The following is a 21,431-nucleotide window of genomic DNA, read 5'->3' as shown; positions in this document are numbered from 1 at the left end:
ACATTCTGACCTTTGTATCTGCAAACTGTTAGAAAGGTGAGCTTACGTCGCTACCAGTAATAAAACCAGAACTAACTAGAAGTTCAGCCTGCAGATATGGAACTGGAAGTGTTCCTTCTACTGTCTGGGTTTATGCCCCCTCCTCACCCCACTGTCAAGCAGACAGTACATTGACTTGCTTTTTGAAATGAAACTTATCAACCAATCACCAATATTTATTAAACACCTAGTAGCCACAGAAAATGTTTGTATTTTTAGTGTGGCTAGCATTGCACTCACTATGATGTTTAGAAGTTTATGCAGCATAGTATAAGGGAAAGGCCATTAGATTTTAAAAGAAATCCTGAGTTTGAATTTGGAATCCAGGGCATACACAGTTACATTCCTGTCTGATCCCTAGTTGCTTCTTCTGTATTGTGGGAAAAATAAAGCCTTTGTCCCAAACTTATTGTTGGGATGGTAAGAGATATGTTATGTACAAGTGCTTAGCACTCTGCCTGACATATAGATGGTGGCCAAGAACCCCAAGAACCAATGTTAAAAGGAAACAGATACATTTTTAGAAAACCATACCGTCAAACCAGTGTGGCAATTACAAATTCTGGTATAAAATGAAGCTGTTGAACACACTGACTTGCTTTTGAACTTTACTACGAACTCTAAACTTTTCAGTATGGCTCCCAGTGTAAATGCTAATTTTATTGATAGAGGATGAATATTTGAAAATTTTTCATTTTTTCAGGAATTCTGTATGATAGACACAAATCAAAACTTGTTTTCTTCTCAGTTTTATATGCTCTCTGCTGTGTCCCTTCTGTTTTTCACCTCATCACTTCTGCTCAATCTCAGTTATTTCTCTAGTCCCTTTTCCATCCCTTCAAAGCCTGCACACTGTCTGGTAAGTATGCCCTTGCTACAACTTCTCCTCCCAAGCTGATATTTCAGTTACCCTTCTCTGCTCTCAATTTCCTTCTCTAATTGCTCCTGAAATATATGGTCTTAGGAGGAAGTAGCAGTGTTGTGAGGCCTTGGAAAAGAATTACAAAACAGAAAGTGAAAAAAGGAAAAAGATCAGAAGAAAAGATGGTAGCCCATTCTTTAGCTATGAAATCAAGGGTAATATGTAGACCTGACTGCTAAAGAAAGGAGTGGAGTTGCTTTTGGCTTGTAGTTTCCTCTCTTCATTTGCCCGTGTGGCATGGTGGAATCAGACAGGCCTGAGTTCAGTTCCTATTTGCTAGCTTTTTGACTTTAGGTGAGCTAGCTGTTTCATGCCTCAGTTTCTTCTTTGTAAAATAGGAGATGTTAACACTTTATACAGTTGTTAAGACAATTGAGATGCAGTGATCTATAATAAGGTATCAATAAATATTTGCTCATTTACCTCTTCTAAAAAATCTCTCCCTCTCTTATCTCTATTCTTCTTATTTTCTATTCTCTAGTTTAATAGTGAACTAGACTGAATATATGAGTATGGGAAATGTTGGCTTTTTAACTATAAACTATATCCATGTAACTCTTCTTTCAAGTCAATATTTTGAAGGCAGCTAAGTGCCTCTCTTAGATTATCTGATTTGAAATCAGTTGCAAGGGTTCAGAACTAGCCATCTTCTTTCTAAAGCCCAGATAGTATATGCAATTTAGAAATTCTTTTAAATGGAGATAATTTCTAATGCTAGGCACATAGTCGGAACTAAAATATGATGTTTGGAGGAAGGAGTGAAAAAAATGGATGAATGCCCGTGGAGAAGTATACTTACTGCAGCCACCCCATGTAGACAGAGGGTATTTTTTGGTTTACTTTTTTTTTGCTACTGCTCTCAATTGTGCCTGTATCACTTGTTCAGTCTTCTCCTCCATAGGTGCTTCCACTACTACAGATCCTGATACACATGTCAATCACAAAGGGATAAGGCACTCCTCCATTAATATCCTTTGTTCACAACTCCTCCGAAATAACTTGTATCTGTTCTTTCCTTAGAGAAAATGTGGTTTGCAGGGTAAGAAACTGCTATACAATACTGATTAAGGCCTCCAACCTTTCTAAAATGTCATTTGTAGGAACCACTAATACAGGACCCCTGTTGTTTGTGTACCCAAGATTTAATCACCATGGAAGAAGGTCACATGACAACAGTTTAGCACTACATTTTCACAACAAATGACAAAAGAAGAGATCGAATACTGCCCTTAGCTGTTTCCTACATCAAAACTCTTCATCTCTCGGAGCCTTAACTTTCCCAAGTGAATTTAATGATTTTACATATCAGTGTCCAAGACATCTGAATACTGATTTGTGTACACAGGTTTTTTTGTTTATTTAGGAAGAGTCTTAATTTAATAATCTCCCTGATTTTTAAATTTATTATACTGTATACATCATGTTTTTTTAAAAAAGGAAGTGATATTAAATTGCTTCTTCAATGTAATACAATTTAAAACATGTAATTTACATTTTTGGTTATGTCATATAATTAATATTCTTGTAATAGTGTCAGTTATGGTATTCAGTAAATATAGTAAAGCTACATGGAGATGTGCTTTATATTCATTAAGTTATTTACTCATACGTGTGAGCACGACATGCTGTGTCTCAGGAGGTTACGAGGAAATTGCAGGCTGTGAATCAGAATGCCTTAACAGCGCTTCCCGGTTTGCTAGTGAATTCTGTCACTTTAGTAAAGATAAATCACTTGTAAAGTATGTGTACATTTATGTTGCTTGAAACACTGTAAACATACTCAAAACTTCTGTATTTCTTTTAGGACCTATTTAAACTATTCAAGATTAGAAACAGCTAAAGAGTATATAGCCTTAGAGGTGTAAGTGTCATAGGTTTGAATGCCAGCTACCCCAACTGGGACTGAGTCATTTGTGTGCATCAAAGCTGCCAATTATCCCAGTTTATGACACTTCTAGGAAATACCCCTAACAGAAGTAACAGCTGTATTCCAGCATCCTTGGTATTGGTCTTAGTGACAGTATGTTTCTTAAGTTTTTTACTTGCACAGGAATAGACATTTAAGATGTGGATGTAAAAGAGTTTCCCCAAGAAAGATAAAGAGCAAGGAAAACAATTCTAGGAACTCCAATGGCTTGACACTGGAAAATTAATTCTATTCATTTCATGGTTATAAGATTTTTAACCAGATTTTTAAATCAATATCGACGTCATTTTAAATGTCGATATTATAGTATTGGTATGTTTAATTGTGACATTCCCATCGCTAAACAAGGCAATTTAGCAGGACTGAATTTCAAAGTATGTCCCTTTCTTTATCCAGGTAATGTTATGCAGACAGGAGAACTCTAATATAATGTTTTGAACCACAGTGAAAGAAGAAGGAGGGTGACCTTTCTCCATCCTTTTTGTTTGTTTCATAGATGAGGAGCTATTGAGGAACTATAGTGATCAACAAGCTTTGGACATTTTGCAAATTCTCACCGTTCCCATCTCTAACCTATGCTCCACATTTTAGCCAGAGCCTTTCATCTAACATACAAATCTGGTCGTGTTGCTCTCTTGCTTTGACAACAGTTCTTTAATATTTCCCATCCCATACAAATATATAATCTCAGTATATTCAAATCTACACTATTTAACATGGTGTCTAAAGTACACTGGGTGGCTTAAAACAACAGATATTTATTATCTTACAGTTCTAGAGGCTAGAAGTCGAAAATCAAGGTGTTGGCAGGGCCTTGATGTCTCAGAAGGCTTTAGTGGAGGATTCTTCCTCGCGTCTTCCAGCTTCTGGAAGCTTCAGGTGTTCCATGGCTTGCGGCAGCGTAACTCTAATTTCTGCTTCCATCTTCACATGGCTATCCTCTCCCTATGAGTTTCTACATAGTCTTTCCTCTGTGCACGTGTGTGTCCAAATTCCCTCTTGTTTTAAGACACCAGTCACGTCGGAATAAGGGCTCACCCTACTCCAGGGTGATCTCACCTTCACTAATTTTGCCTGCGACACCCTATTTGCAAAGAAGGTTACATTCTGAGATACTGGCGAATAGGACCTCAACACATCTTTTTGGAGGGATATAATTAAACCCATAAGATGTGGCCTCCAAACCCTTCATAGTCTGGCCTTAAACCATTTACCAGCCCCGTCATCTGTCTTTCTCCTTATTTGCCATACCCACCTGTTGTAGGGCATTACTCTTTGCTCCCAGACCTTACCAAACACTCTCATGCCTCAGATCCTACCATATACTCTTCTCATTGCTGGGATATCCCTGCCTTTTCCCTTGTCTGCCTGCCAAATTCCTATTTGGCTCGTTTTTATCTCAAGCACTATTTCCTCAGTAAAAATTTTCCTTATTTCTTCAGACAAATTAGCACTTGGCCCTCTCTTCTTTCCCTGCTCATGCAGCTTGGATGGATACAGAACCCATTACACTGGATTCTCATTGTCTATTGGTCTGTCTGTCTTCCCACTAAACTGTAAACTCTTAGAAGGCAGTGCCCATGCCTTTCCATCTTTGGACACCCGGCAGCATGCCAGGCCCACAGTAGATATTCAATACATATTTGTTAAACAAATAAAATAAGGCCAATCTTTCATTTCTTGGAATATGAAAAGAACGATGAGAGGAGCCAAGAAGCAGTATTTCACACCTGTGGGAATTCAAGTCCCACTCAGTCTTCTCTACGTCTCCTTGACAGAGGGATTCTCCCTCACCTGTGCTGGACAGTGAGTCACAGAAAGGCCTTAAAGCACGTTTAGGCTTCCCAAGCTTGTTGTGGCCAGAGGTGTGATGGCTTAAGCCTAGCAACAAACTTCTACAGTTTCCAAATTGGTACCTTCTCAAGGTGATACTGAATGGATTCTATTCACCTGCTGATTGTCAGCAGAGGAGATGACCTTTGCTGGCTGAAATAAAGAAGTTGGCTGTGCATGAACCTCATGACATACTTACTGACTGCACTAAGAGCTAGGGAAAAAATACATATTTTTCCCCTAAGTATTTATCATCTCATAGGGAAAGTTTCTTTTCTCTTTCAAAGGAAAAGTGTTAGTTTCCTAAAATACCATTACCACAAAGATGAGTTAATAAGTTTAAGTCATGCTGTAATATTTAGAGAATTATAGGGCCAGTGTTTTAGTGGAGATGGGACCAATATAACTTCTTTCAGTAGGTAAGCAGACATTTCACATCAATGAATGCTTTGCAGGAATGCTCACAGGCTCAGAATTAGAAGTCCTAGAATCAGGAGGTGAGTTGACAGAAGAGGAAATTCAGTTTCCCACATGCATAAAAGCAGGATAAGTACTTCACAGGAAAGCTTTAGGGTAAAAAGTTACATTAAAAGCTGTTCAGCCTTGGGAAAGAATGTTATATAAATCGATAATAGATCATTATCATCATTAGGAAGGTATGTTGACATATCTCATAGATTTCTCCATAAAGGAGAAAGAATTTTTTGAAAGTGGTTTATAGTCTGTGTGTTTCAAAATTTTTGCAAGATTTTGTTTTTGATAATGTCTAGTTAAACATGTATTCTGCCTGCCATAATCTCTTTTGGTTTTGAGCGGTATGAATTCTGAGATTTGAGGGTCCCAATCATTAAAATCAGAAATAAAAAGGAAGTTACAACCAATCCCACAGAAATACAAAGGATCATTACAGGCTACGATGAGCAACTATACACCAATAAAATGGACAACCTAGAAGAAATGGACAGATTCTTAGAAAGGATCCTGGTACTTGCTAATCAAAGGAAATAGCCTAAATTTTGCAAACCTATAGAGTTGAATGATTCATCCATTCAATAAACACTTCCTGAGCCTCTCTGTGCCAAGAGCTATGCTAGTGCTAACAACAGGCTGGGCCAATGTCTTCTAGTAACCAAGACAAACAGACAAATAAAAGCAGTAAAAACAATCAAGCCTATGTGTACTTAGCTGGAGAAGGCTCTCTGTGGAGGTGACATGGAGGCTGATGCCTTAAGGATGACAAAGGGCCAGTCATGTGAAAAGTGAAGGGAAGAACACTTCAAATGAAAGAGAGGGCTTGACCAAAACCCAAGACAGAAAAGAACTGAACGGTGTCCAAGCACAGAGACAAGACCAGCATGACTGAATCAGAGAAAGAAAAGGAGGAGAGTGGCACACGCAGGCAAAGGCCAGAGATGTTCATGGGAAGGAGTGCGGGGTTGGTTTTACATGAATGCTTATCACCAAACCTAAGTGAAAGCAGAACTGAATTCTTCTGTAGAAATTTCCCCCGGTTGGTGGCTGGGGAGAAACAGTATATTCAAATATCATTATAGCATGTGACAATGAAAGAACACCAGGTTAAACTAGTCACGACATACGTACAGGCTTTGGAAATCAAAGGCTGAACGTGTTACCACGAAGCTGGGTCACACTGTGACCACAACCTAGAATAAAAGTGGGGCTTGAAAGCCTAGTCATCTCATGCTTTCCTACCTTTGTATTTGAAGGAGAGGATGAAATTAGCATTTGCTAACACCTTTTCTGTGTCAGGAATTTTACATATATCGTTTGATTTAATTCCAACAAAATCTCAGGAGGAAATATTAATTTCCCCTTTTACCAATGAGGAAATTGAAAGTTGGAGAGGCCAAATGTTGGGCTTGGGTTTATACAGTTTGACTGAACTCAAACCTACGTCAGTCCTCCAAAGTCCACAGGTTCTCATCACATCACAGGGCCTCCAAGGATCAGTGACATGGGGAAATGTGAGCCCCAAGTCAGGCTTGCTCAGCGGAGGACTAGTAACCAGAGTGTATCACTGATGCAGGGCTCCTTCAGGGGGCTGGAATCCCCTGCCTTTGAAAATAAAACAGGGAATCCTATTTCTCTCCAAATAGATGTTACGTTTCAATTAATCAAATAGTTTATTTTGAGCTGCTGGGCACAGATTTAACTTGGCTATTTAGTTCCCTATACTACTTGGTTGACAAAGGAAAACAAACTTTTTTTTCATTTCTCACAAACACAGATGCAAAAGTTATGGAAAGTTTTCTTATTCAAGAAAATAGAATTGAGTTGTGGGTAACATACTTGTAAAATCCCGTAAACGAGTACTTGGTTTCTCCCTTCCCAGAAATGACAAATACAGATGCTTTAAAGTGAGAATGCAGGAGGGTTTCTGAGGATCTGAGCCTCGCTGTGGCTTCACACTTTGTGTGGAAACCTCAGTTTGTGTGTGTTGGGTTGGGGAGGGCAATGTGGACCTATTTACAACATACTCAGCCTCCTAAGTTCTTCCGTTACTCTTTGTATTAAAAGGTAAAGATGGAATTCCACCTAAATGAACACATACATACATACATACACAAACACACATGAATATATACATATAAATATATACACATATATGCATATATATGTGATGTGTGTGTATATATACAACAATGTGAAATTTGATTTTGCTATGGTAGACATTTTTACATTAAAAACATCCACCACAACTATATTCTATTCTTTTGTAATTAAACTGATACACAATTAAAGAATTTCACCTTATAGTCAAAGTTGAAGGGATGAAGGTCACATTAGGGGGTCTGGCTCTGCAGTTATTCTCTCTTACAGCTTCACAGTGTTAGCATGGTTTCAAATGTTAAGGTCTGAAAACTAATCTGGCCACTCTTCAATCTGCTATAAATGTTTCTGATGAGTGAAGGTAGAAAAGAAATAGAAAGAATTTTTTATTTCCTGTTTAAGAATAGCTTTCTGAGGAAAGGAAACTCATATATATCTTTCCAGGAATATTTTATTAATTATACGTGTCTTCATTAGACAAAGACAGGAAGTCATGGTCTATTGGTCAGTGTAGTCTACCTTCCTCTTGTGCTTCTGGGGAAAGAAGTATAAATTAAGCAGGGGATTCTTTTATAGCTTTAGAAGTATTTTAAAGCCTACATTTTTTAATTGAAAGATTCTTTAAATTCTATAGTTTACAGTTTTCAAAAGTTTCATATCCATAATTTCATAACAACCTTTTTAATCCCCCTATTTTTATATTGCCCCTTCCCTTTTCCCTCTCCCCACTGGTAACCACTAGTTTATTCTCTGTATCTGTGAATCTGCTTCTTTCTTGTTATATTCACTAGTTTGTTGTGTGTTTTTAGATTGCACATATAAGTGATATCATACAGTATTTGTCTTTCTCTATCTGATTTATTTCACTTTGCATCATGCCCTCCAAATCTGCCCTTGCTGCTGCAAATGGAAAATTTTCATTCTTTTTATGGCTGAGTAATATTCCATTGGTATATATACCACATCTTTAGGCATTCATCTGTTGATGGACACTTAGGTTGCTTCCATACCTTGGTGATTGTAAATAATGCTGTTATGAACACTGGGGTACATATATCTTTTCAAATCAGTTTTTTTCCCCATATATATACCCAGGAATGGAATTGCTGGGACATACTTTTAGTTTTTTGAGAAACTTCCACACTGTTTTCCACAGTGACTACATCAATTTACATTACCATCAACAGTATACAAGGGTTCCTTTTTTTTCATATCCTTGCCAACCTTTGTTATTTGTGTTCTTTTTCATGATAGCCATTCTGACAGGTGTGAAAATCTCACTGTGATTTTGACTTGCATTTCCGTGATCATTAGTTATGTTGAGCATCTTTTCATGTGCCTATTGGCCATCCGCATTTCCACTTTGGAAAAATGTCTATTCAGTTCTTCTGCCCATTTTTTAATCTTTTTTTTTATATTGAGTTGTATGAGCTGTTTATAAATTTTGGATATTAACCCCTTATAGGTCATATCAATTGCAAATACCTTCTCCCATTCAGTAGGTTGTCTTTTCATTTTGTTGATGTTTTCCTTTGCATGTTCAAAAGTTTTTAAGGTCCCATTTGTTTATTCTTGCTTTTGTTTTCTTTACTGTAGGAGATGGATCCAAAAAATATTGCTATGATTTATGTCAAAGAGTGTTTTGCCTGTGTTTTCCTCTAGGAGTTATATGGTTTCTGGTCTTACATTTAGGTCTTTAATCCATTTTGAGTTTATTTTTGTATATGGTGTTAGAAAACATTCTAATTTCATTCTTTTACAAGCAGCTGTCCAGTTTTCCCAGCACCGCTTATTGAGGAGACTGTCTTTTCTCCATTGTATATTCTTGTCCCCTTTGTTGAAGATTAATTGACAATAAGTGTGTGGGTTTATCTCTAGCCTCTCTATTTTGATCCATTGACATATGTGTTTGTTTTGTGCCAGTACCATCCTATTTTTATTACTGTAGCTTTGTAGTACAGTCTGAAGCCAGGGAGTGTGATTCTTCCAGCTCTGCTCTTCTTTCTCAAGATTGTTTTGGCTATTTGGGGTCTTTTGTGTTTCCATACAAATGTTTTCATTATTCATTCCAGTTCTGTGAAAAATACCATTGGTATTTTCATAGGGATTGCATTGAATCGTGCCTTGGGTAGTATGGTCATTTTAATTATATTAATTCTTCCAATCCAAGAACACAGTATGCCTTACCATCTGTTTGTGTTGTCTTCAATTTCTTTCATAAGTGTCTTATAGTTTTCTGAGTATGGGTCTTTTACCTCCATAGGTAGGTTTATTCCTAGGTATTTTATCCTTTTTGATGTGATGGTAAATGGGATTGTTTCCTCAATTTTTCTTTCTTATAGTTCATTTTTAGTGTATGGAAATGCAACAGATTTCTGTTTATTAATTTTGTATTCTGCAATTTTACCAAATTCATTGATGAGCTCTAGTAGTTTTCTGGTGGTATCTTTAGGATTTTCTATGTATAGTATCATGCCATCTGCACACAGTGACAGTTTTATCTAGGAAGACATAAATTTCAAATGTGTGAGTGTTTATAACTACAGGTATGGTGTATGAACTTAAATGCTCAAAATAAATCAGTTGATAAATTTGTTGGGGGCATTAATTTGGGATATATTACAGGGAACCAACCAAAAAAAAAAAAAATTAAAAGAGAGAGGTAATTACGAACTCCAAAAATGAACAACAAAGGAAACACAAGGCACTAAATACAATTTGACTTATCCATGAACAATATTTATAAAATAATAACTAATGACTTAACTAAATAATTATAAGGGATTTGGGGGGTGAAAAGAGTACAAAATCCTCAAGGACAAAAAAAGGAAATCAATAGAAAGGATAAATTTGGAAGTTTGAGATTTGCAAATGTTAGTCATTGTACATAAAAGTAGATTAAAGAATCCCAAATTTCTTCTGTATAGCACAGGAAACTATATTCACTATCTTGTAATAACCTTTAATAAAAAAGGAATATGAAAATGAATTATATATGTATATGCATGACTGGGACATTGTGCTGTATACCAGTAATTGACACATTGTAACTGGCTATACTTCAATTAAAAAAAAAGAAAGTATGGGCCTATCATGTAGAAAAATGAATCTAATCAATGAGAAAAATAGTTTTAGTATTGGAGGGCTAAAAAAAAATTGAAATAGGAAGTCTGGGAATAGAAAAGGATATGATAGAGAGATTCTGTTTTTTAAATTTTTAGGGTAAGAAGCATAATTTTTACAAAATATGAAATGATTTAGAAGTGTAAAAGGAAAACATATTATAGAAATGTAAAAATTATGACCATAATTTGGATGTGACATTTGAGGCAAGCAAAAACTGGTAGGGTTAAAAGTCAAAGGTTAAGAGAATAATAAATACTTTTTAGAAACAAAAATTGGGGAGCTATAGCTCCATATCAAAGAAGAAATAGATATGCTTATGGTAGTAACTTTAGAGATAGTAATTCATAAATGGGTACTTTATCAACAGCCATCAGCAGGGAACTTCAGATCCTAGGGAATTTCATAACGTGGACAAGTCTAATCTGAGCTCCTATTCTGATTTCTGTAAGTGTGAAATTAGAGAAAATGATTTTAAAGATAGCATTGTGGGGCTCTTGACTCTTCTTAGAGTCACAACAAGGTAGCTTGGGTTGGAGAAGGAAACTGAAGTGGTAGCAGGTTTGTCCATGAGGTACAGACTCAATTAAAGAAGAGGGTTCTAGATTGGTTGCACATTTAGTGGTTTCCAATTTTCATACACACTTAATGAACTTAATGATTTAACCAGTAACTCAGCATTATCCTCTCCCCAGCCCTTACCATTGCTGACCTCAGCCTCCAAATAAATCACTCCCATTTTATGTCAGGTCTTTAAGCATAACTATGATACAGAGCGATATTTATGAGCTGAGATTTGGGATTGACTCCACCACTTCCTAGCTGTACAACTGGACACCTTACCTAACCTCACCTGAAAGTTGTTTGAGGATGATAATGTTAGGATAAGCTCTTGGAGATTTTTTGAAGATTACATGGGAAATATGTATAAAGCACATAGCACAATACCAGGCATATAATAAGCACTCAAAAATGAGAGTCATCATTATTATTATTAACTTTGAGAATAAGGTTACTTCATGAATATTAAACTTTTAATCATAAACATATTAAATTTTATTTTATCATTACTTATTGTAGCAACCACTTATAAAGTTATTATTGAAATAATCTGAATAATTTGCATATATTTTAAACTTAATCAGATTTCTCTAATTGTTTTAGTCACTGATGAACTGGTACTCCTCATTTTTTGGTTACTAAGTCTTCTCATATTGTTTTCAAACATCTTGCCATGCATAGATGTAATCTAAGATGTTCTTTGTCTCTTTCAAACAGTTTCTTCCTGTATGATTCTCTAGGCTCACCATTCATCTTAGACCACTTGTCCTTTTTATTTATTTTAATTCTCTATTTCCTCTACAAAAAAAGATAATGAGATGATGCGTTACATTCACTCTTTAGAAATTTAAAATAAGAAATAATGTCAAAGGACCAGGTTCTCTCCCAAGAGGCTACCCAAGACATCTAGGGTCTGACCAGCAGCTCTCCTCTCTCAGAAGCATAATGTTTTGAGAACCCTAGGGATGGGTCCTTTTTAGGATACACACTAATTAACCACCATGGCATTAAAAAAATTTATAGTGAGAACCAGCAATAGCAGGGTTCCAGGCTTAGGCCTACCCAAGAAGCCCAATTGTGATTAGAATGTTACTCACAAAGCTGAAAATCAAAATAAAGAGAAGTAAGTAGTTAGACAATGTTGTTTACTGAAATCCAGCTAAAATTGTTTCAAGCATCTGTCTCCACATGATAGATTGATTATCTTGTCAGGAGAATTAAGATACTCAAAGTTCACTGAAGCTCTCTTTTTTGAACCCAGTAGCTTAAGTGGATACTATCAATATTTGCCTCTGTTGCTCTCCTTTTTCTGTGGGAAGCAAAATGTATTCAGATCCCCCATTTCCCACCACAACTTTTCTAAGTGTTTTGGGAATCACCCCTATCACTGTTAATGAATGTGTGAGAACTCTGCAATAACACTCCGGCAAGGGACCATATCACAGTAAGAAGCTGATCAGTGAAATGTTAATTTCTTACGTAGACTTGATACAGCTTCCTGGAAGAACTTGATATAGGTTCCTTGTGGTAGATATGCTCAATTTCAGCCCTTGTTGGTAAAAACAAACTTCAGTAGCTCCCATCTTCTTCATATTCCCTGTCAGTAGGATCAGAATTCTCTCTTTGCCCAATCTTCTCTAAACTTGAGCTCCTCACTCCCGAAAGCAGGTCACTGAGCAAAGCAGAAAAGAAATTGCGAGGCTTTTCAATTAGTAAGACACAAGAAGGGATTTCAAGAGCTTGAGGAAGGGGGCGGTTCCCTTACAGAAAAGGATTGGTAAGTAGGGATTCCAGAGACAGAGAATGGGTAAATGACTTCAGAGGGCTAGGAAATGTAAGAGATTCATAGCAAAGCCACCATCTCCCCATTTCCTTCACTCTACCATAGGCTTGGAGGAATATACATCCCGCTATTTCTCTGTAAACACTCAAATCTAAATAAGGAGGTATTTTATCCAGCATATAGTGAGAATAAGCTAGCCATCTAGAGGAGGGCACACAACCGATATGTTACCTATGGCTTTTTGGCTTCGAAACTACCATCTGAATTACTAAGTAAACTTCATCTGATCCCAGTGTATATTTGCTTCAAGAAATCTGCAGTAGGATTAGGATTATTCCAGAAAGCCATAAGTAGGCAAAAGCACAGCACCCCAAATGGACTTCCTTTTATAGATTTCCCTTCCCCATTCTATAGAGAGAAGCCTGCTCTGAGGGGTTGGAAAGAAGAGAGGAATTATCAAGGTTAATTTACTTTTAGATTGACTCCTTCTTTTCTTTAAGTGACTAAATTTTGTAGATCTGAAAGGCATATATCCATTTTTTCCTATAAGATTATTAGTCTATCTTACATTAAATGCTAATTTCAGAATTTTACTCTGTCACAATTGTAATTCCCTTATCTTTCAAGTTCTTGGAAAGTGACTTCTTGTCATCTTCTTTCAAAGTGCATGTGAGGCATAGTCAGCAATGTTTCAGGTTATAGTTACTGAAACACCTGTTGGTCATGGTTGCTCCAGTAATACACAGAGGCAGGAGATGTACTGTGACCCAGTTCATATGTTAAGAGGTGTAAATATTGGCAATGTTGGGATTCTAGTTTCATTTCTAAAGATTTGGTTTGAAAATCCCCCATCCTTTGAACAAATGTGTCTTGAAATAAATTAAAGTATAGACTAGGTTTAACCCAAGCATTACTATCTAAATTTATTCTTGAACTTGATGGCAGGAAGCAAAGAGATATAGATGCAGGTCATCATGTAATCCAGGTATCTGAATTAAAGACATCAGGTAGCGTTTTCTCACACCTATACTTTTTTGATACCTACAATTTGAACTTCATTATTCATGTTGTAGCAATCTTCCAATAAATACTTATTGGGCTGCTGAAACCACTCTTTGATGTCACGTTTTACTTTCTCAGAAAACACACCCCAATAGCTGTCATTTGTTTGCAATATCTAAATGTTGACTTACCCACTATGACGCAGAAGTTGTAACCAATACATATGCCACAAAGCCCCACGTTTTTCACCCCGCCTGGGTTAAGACTATTAAGGTTATGTGTGAAAACGAAACACCGAGACTGCTCTTTTGCAATTTTCCTGTTTCAGAACACGTCTTAAGCAACATATGGCTTAGTGGTACCATCATGATAGGGAATTTGTGTGCTCAGTACAGACTCTACCTCAGCCCTGTTTTATATACCTTTGACTCTTGAATTTGCTGGATCACTCTGGTTCTCTCATCAAATATCTTGATGGTCTCCGAATTCCACAAAATAGGAAATAATTGTTCAAAATATTTGCTACTGTGTCACCTGAGATTTTTGGTGGACCAAGGAGTTTAAAAAAGATTGTAATAGGACCTCAAATGTCCTATCTGTCTTTTAATCTCCAGAAAATATTTTCCTTGAATAAAAGAGAAGGTTAGAAAATTGCTTCTCTCATCAGTATTTCTGAAGGAAAAAAAAATCCAGGTTCAAACTGCTTGAGTGTTAACACTTTTTAAAACTGCATATAGTCCAACTCTGGTCGCCATGAATGTGAGTGTTCTCTATTCTTTAGTTAGCATTGTAGAAATATAATCTGTAGCAAACATCATCCCAAACATAAGTATTTGAAATTCTCTGCCTCTTTAAGATCCATGAACATTTCTTGACATAAAACATTACTTAAATAAGTACAGTTTTCATTGGTATTTCCTTTTATTCTCACCAACACATGAACGTGTAGTAAGGGCATTATCACGCCCAGGTTATTGACTAAACTCCACAACTGAGTTAAACTTCTATTCACAGATGAAGGAAAGGGGGCACAGAGGTTGCAAATCCTTCAGTTAAGAAATATATTTTTTCATGACTTTCAATCACTGAAGAAATGAAAAAAAATTTTTACTTAGACCACTGCCTTAACTTAAGCCCAAACAGAAAGTTCGAAAGAAAGTGTACTTCTAGGGAATTATCCACCCTCAAAGTTCTAAGGTTTTTCAATGTTATCCTTTGTGTCATTATTTTGAAAATATCAGCCTAATAATTCTTAAAAATATAATTCTGCTCTTAATATCTAGTAGAAGAAACATAGTCATCATAATCTTGACAAGCGTATTTCTTTAATGATGCTACAGAATATAAACAATTTTTTTAGCTAGTCAAGAGACTTGATATATTGTCAGACAGCACACAGCAGACACTCAATTTAATATTTGTTAAATGAATTAGTGAAATTTGAACATTAGAACTGAGCCTCAGGGAGGAGAGGCTTACAGGTAGGAGGGAAGACTGAGAAATACAGTCAGGTGATTTGTTACCTAGAAGAGCTGCTCATTAAGAATGTGACACCACTGCTTTTCAACCCAGGGGCTTTATAAACAAAATCTAGGTTGATTTCCTTAACAAGCCAGTTTTAATAGAAGTGGAGTTTCAGATATTTTGCAAGTGTCCCTTTGGTAAGTCCCTAGTTAACAAGAAAGCTCGAACTCCTTGCTTTTACTTCATGGGTGTTTTGATTTTGACATTATAGTAAAAATGTTAAACCCTTTAGTTTGATGGGGAAGGTCTTTCTAAACAATATTAGCTCTTTTCCAGGCCTATTAAATAGGGACTTGGGATGCGTCATTTGAAGGTACCATTGATCCACTGGATCATCACTCTGTTAGTACTTATCAGCATATGGCAATGAAGTTTGTAGCAGAAAGACATCTGGTTAATTGAAGAGTCTGTTTAACTGATTTCCATATTAATCGGGACTTTATAACATAGTCATGTGTCTAAAAAGTAACAATATGCATAATCATTTACTTTTGGAGTCATATTCCTATTTATATGAATTTCATCCATACTCTATTTTTAAATGTGCATGCATGCTTAAATAGGATTATTGTTGGTTAAAGTCTAGTTTATTTCCTCTTCTAATAAAGTTTACATGGAAATGTAAAATTGACTACTCTGAGTATGTTCTTCATTTTTCTAAAACTTAAGCTTACATCTCAAGTTTTATTTCATTTATTGGCTTAGATGTTTTCTTCCCTTTTCCCAAAGAAAGTGTTACAGATTTTTATATTTGTATAAACCAAAAAAAAAAGTTTTATTTTAAAATCCTCACGGCCCTTATGCTAATTGCAGTCATGTCAAAGTGTGGGATTTAGGAATCTACCTCTTAGGATATAGCAGGAACAGAACATTAAAGAGTTACGAGGGAACTACTGTACAAAAAGAAAAAAAAAACCCAAACTTCACACATGTAGATGTGAAGTCATATCCGGACCAAAAGAGGAAGTGGCAGGTTACTGGGCTCAAACTTATCTGTGGCTGCACATCATAGACAGCATACTGCTGCCTGCCGTCGTCGTTTCTGTAACAACAGAAAGTGCTCCTGCTTGGAGTAGTCTCAATTCAAAATGCTGAAGAGAAAGCCATCCAATGTTTCAGAGAAGGAGAAACATCAAAAACCAAAGGTAAGGTAATTTCATACACAGTCAAACAAAACCAAACTATTTAATAGAATACACACACACACACACACACACACACACACACACTCACACACACACGTACTGTTCTAATATGTCAGGCACAATTCGACCATAGGGCTGACTGCCTAGTGGCAAGTATGGAAAAAATTGAACTGCAAGGTTACGTGTTAAATAATACCTGACAATTACTGTCTCTGTAAATTTATCTTATAGAGCAGACTTGATTATTTACATCTGTAACCAAACTTTGAGCTCATATCATCAGCTTTAGGGAAATCAATTTGGTAGTCTCTGCTTGAAAGGCTGATATTATGAAATCCTTGTATACATTTTTAATAACTATAAAGTTGTTTATGTCTAACAACCTACCAAATGCATTTTATCTCTTAAATTCTCAGCTATTTATAATACATTTCACTATGAGAAGGCTGTAAAATTGAGATGTTTTGATTAAATTTTTTTTTAATTTTTTCAAACTAAAATATGATAACTTGTTGTAGAGGTTATTTTTCCTACTCTCTCTCTCTCGCTTGAATTAACACCATTACTAGAGAGAGGATTGGGTTGTGTTTTGAGAAGCATCAAGACCCCATATATTTATAGATTTGTCAATCTGTTTTATTTAGAGCTGTTATTCTATTCTTTGTCTTGAAAATAATTACTACTTAAAAAATAGGGTATGAGATAACAAAGTTTAGATTCTATTGTAGAATTTTAAATTAGTTTCATTAATAACATAAAAGAAAATATCTATGAAATACTGGTATCAGAGAATTTTTCCAAAATTTGTACATTTTTAAAGTTTCTTAGGTAAATAACATTTTATATCTGCTTGTCAATAAATGACGAGTAAGTCCAGATGTCTTTTTAGAGGACTGATTATCTATTATTGGTTTTTATTTGCTTGGCACCCATTCCAAGAGAAAGGAGTTGGGAACTGATTGTGAAATTTTGAATTGTTGTGGCATTGAACAATGGCCAATATTTTATAACTCTTTGCAAGATACTATACAACCTCTCTGAAGGAAACTAAAAAAAAATCATGTCTAATCTTTGGAAACTAAGAATAAATGATTTGTAATATTAATTCTTTCTGATACAAAGATCTGATAAAGGACAGCCAAGCATCTCTAGTTAAAAATACAGCTGGATAATGCATCATGATTTCTGCCTCTTTCCCTAATATAATAAAAAGTCAAGGTAACAGTTCCCAAAGAGTACAACAAAGTTTTCAAAGGCATCATTTACCTTTCTATTTAAGATTAATTTTACACAAAGTTTGCTTGGTTAAATGCAACCAATAGTGAGTTGACAATAGTAGGTTTCAGGGAGAGCACAAAATATGAAGCAGTGGTTCTCCTCCAAGTATTTAAAATTTAGAGTACCTCATAAGAACTGCATATATTGTGATCTACCATCATACTAATGTCATTGAACTACTTTCAAAATGACACTTTAGTCTATAATCATCACTTGCCTTGACTGCAGGAACTATTGTAATACAAGTGGAGTATTGTTCACCTTATTGACTTACTCATAAAAGTAAAAATATATTTGATAAAGTATGCATCTGGGAATAAAATATATCACAGAAAATAGTCACATTGGAAACATTAATTTTTGTTGTGAATAAATTCCCATTTTCTTTAGATGGATGGTTTCATAATACATGAATTTAAAGAGATATGTGGATGTATATGTACAAGTGTGCTTTTCATACTTTTCAGATCTTCCAAATCCTTTCCTTTTAATATGAAGATAATATTTTCCAATTATTCGAATTATGTCTTAGAAACAACTTTGCTTTAATTCACTTTTACTGGGTAGTTATCTTTGTGTATTTTATAGAGAAAGAACCAAATCCCTAAGAGACGGCATTGATGGATGTCATGATGATTCCTACAAATAAATGGCTAGTAGAATGAGGACTGCAAATCCTTTCATCCACTAGAAGGGAACACAGGGCCTGTGTCTAGAAAGACACAGTAGAACCATCGAGAAATCAGTCTGAAATACAGGGAATCACTGTCTACACTGACTAACTACCTACCAGACAGTTGTTCACACCTCTGACCCAGAAACATACACTCCTGTGTATGTTTCACTCTTTCAGAATTTCTGAGAGAGTTTTTTTAACTGTAAGTACTAAAGTAGGTAAAAAGCAACAACTTTAAAAATGAGGGAAACATTATTTAATGTGCAGTTCATGTTAACTCCTATGAGTTGTAGTTCAGGTGACCTAATACGCAATTCAAATGGTGAATGCATATTATACCTAACATTGCTCCTCAAATGAAAATTATGAAACTGTTCATTTGAAAAGGAAATATATAGAGAAGGACTTCGCTATTAGTTTTTTAAAAATATGTACTACGGTTGTGAGAAGGTTAAAAACATTCATGGATATAAAATGTAGCAATGGATTTTATGAGTCTACATACAAAATAATTGATTATTTTCTTATATTCACAAGACTGATCAATAAACATGTACATAAATGAAAAATATAAATCAAAACACACATTAAAATACAGTTTTACCCTCAATAATTTATTCATATGTCTTCTGTTTTTCCATTTTTGCTATCAGTTCTTTCCTTCAAATAGCTCATAAATAGGACAAATAGCATTCATATGTATTATAAGAGGTTCATACTGTAGGTTAAGAAGAAGTGACCAGAGATACTCCATACGGGAAACTTATAATTTGTGTTTCAGAACTCTCTATGGGGTATGGGTAAAATCCAAATTAAGAAAGAAATTTGATAAATAAGGGTTAAGTATTCTACATTTAGATTAGTCAATCAAATATAGCTTTGCTGGAGGCAGGGGTAGAAGTTAGTGGTAGAATGCATGCTTAGCAAGATCCTGGGTTCAATCCCTAGTACCTCCATTTAAAAACAATAGCTTTGCTTAACATACTTGCAAGGTACTGTACTTTCCTTCTTGAAGTTTGTTTTTACCTTCTCATCACTAGTGTCCATTACTGATAGTGATTTTTAAAAATATTTAAGCATATCTAGGATTCAGAATTCAGCAGATATGATCTTATTACACTCTATTAAATGCCTAAATTATAGAACATAATTTTCCTTAACTCTTTTCCAACTAAAATGTTTCTGTTTTCTATATTTACTGTGAGATTACATACCAGTGACTATGTTTAGAGCTTTCTGTACACTAATCTATTAATATTTGTAACAATTCTGTGAGAGAACAACTCTTATTTAGCATTATACACGAGAAGGCATAGAGAAGGTTAGTTAACTTGAGCTGACATAGTTAGATGAAAAATAAAACTATGTAGTGTGAGATACATATGTCATTTTCCAGTACTCCTGTTCTTAATTACCATGCTGCAATTACAAGCATAGGGACTGTAGATATTATTTCCATTTCTGTCTTAATTTCCAGCTAAATTTTAAGGAAACCAGAAGAACATATCTTTAAGAGCATCTGTAAGTTGGAAAGAAATTTAGAGGTCCTCCATTCCTGTCTCTGATTAAATGAAAAAATTCCACCTACAAAATCCTCTAGGTGTCCACCCAAGCTTCAACACTTACAGTTGTAAAACAACAATAAGAATAACTTTCTTAGTATTCAAATGTTCAAACTTCAAAAAAAAATCATGACTTAGTATTGAGATAAGTGTAAGCATGTATCTCCCTCCTGCACCTAGCATAACACCTTTAATGCAGTAGGCTCTTAATAAATATTTGTAAAGTGAAAGGAGTTTCTTAATTATACTGTATATAACCTGGTTCAAGTATGAATACTGACCAATACTATGTATTTTCATTATTCTTGGTAGCGAACTTGTTAGTGTATACATAAGAAAGTTTGTATGCATGTGTGTAAATACAACTATAATTCATTTTTAAGTTTTATTTTAAGAAGAACTCCAATAAAGCGAATGTTGCATAAGAATCCCTAGAGAGGCCTATTGTTAAGTAACAAGTACACCTTTGTTCCAGGTCAGGGAATACGGTAGAAATTTTGAAAACAGAAAAGGAACAGACCTTACAAACGAAGGTCTGCAACTGTAATTAGAACAGGTCAGCCTTTATTGGGCAGGGATTCATCATCTGTGTTAATAAATTTTAACTGAGGTATTTCTTTGAGTAAAGGAGATTCAAATACCACCGTTATTTTAAAGGGAAACATTGGAATAATGGCAGTTCTTTAAAAAAATAGCTTTTTTTTAAAACCATTTTTTAAAATCTAAAGTGCATACTAAATGAGACACCATTAGTGTCACAGATGCTAATTTTCACTAGCAATGACTGAAGTGGCATTCTTTCCCATTTGCATTTGATCCTAGCAATGATGAGAGGTGATGAGTTGATTATGAGCTGTTTTCACTGCACTGCCCGCTGTGCAAATTTATGCTCCTAGACAAGGATGACACATAGTTGTGGCATTAAAGAGCTTTCTTCATTGCTTTTTCTATCAAGACTGTTAAGATACATTTTTAACTCTTGTCTCACCAGGTATAAGAAAATAGAAGTAGTGTTTCTATGAAGTGGTGCTTCCATTAGGCCAAGTGCTTGCACAAGGGGCTTATGGCATTCCCCCCCTTCCCACTCTCTAATTTATAGAAAAGGAAAGAAGTCCTGTAGATGTGAAATATTTTGCTCAAGATATCATAGCTAGCCAAAAAAAAAAAAAAAAGATTGAATTAGGATTATATGGGACAGCTTTTCTTCTAAACCTGTGGGTTTCCCCCTGCTACTTCCTTCTGCTTCTTTGTCTGAGGTACAATTTTAAGACTTTAATTTACGTGAATTCAGTTGAATGTTTTCAGTTTTCAAACAAAATGACCCCAAGTTAGAAGTATAATATACAATGTAGGTACTATTTTAAATCCATTTTTCCCATTAAAAAAATGGTGGGTGTAACTAAATGTTTATTTTTACTTTTGGTTATTACCCACCGTGCATCTAAAAAAATCTCTCAAAAGGTTCTCTTCACTTATGTATTTAGT

The 21,431-nt window shown here is 35.3% G+C and overlaps 1 protein-coding gene across 2 annotated transcripts in view; it reads left to right on the top strand.

Annotated features, from left to right (window-relative positions):
* The window catches only part of SAMSN1 (SAM domain, SH3 domain and nuclear localization signals 1), a 106,781-nt gene that overhangs the window by 42,790 nt on the left and 42,560 nt on the right, over nucleotides 1-21,431 (top strand). Inside the window, exon 1 of one of the 2 annotated variants that reach the window (XM_010977410.3) lies at nucleotides 16,272-16,430. The exons of the other annotated variant lie outside the window; for it this stretch is intronic. Within the exon in view, the coding sequence (XP_010975712.1) occupies nucleotides 16,374-16,430 (57 nt within the window). The 5' untranslated portion in view covers nucleotides 16,272-16,373. Of the gene's footprint in view, nucleotides 1-16,271; nucleotides 16,431-21,431 lie in introns of those variants that run through there. 2 annotated transcript variants of the gene reach the window in all.

This window comes from Camelus dromedarius, chromosome 2 (assembly GCF_036321535.1).
Source record: "Camelus dromedarius isolate mCamDro1 chromosome 2, mCamDro1.pat, whole genome shotgun sequence".
Classification (NCBI taxonomy): domain Eukaryota; kingdom Metazoa; phylum Chordata; class Mammalia; order Artiodactyla; family Camelidae; genus Camelus; species Camelus dromedarius.
The sequence above is the reverse complement of the archived record's forward strand: the minus strand, read 5'-3'. Positions and strand labels throughout refer to the sequence as shown.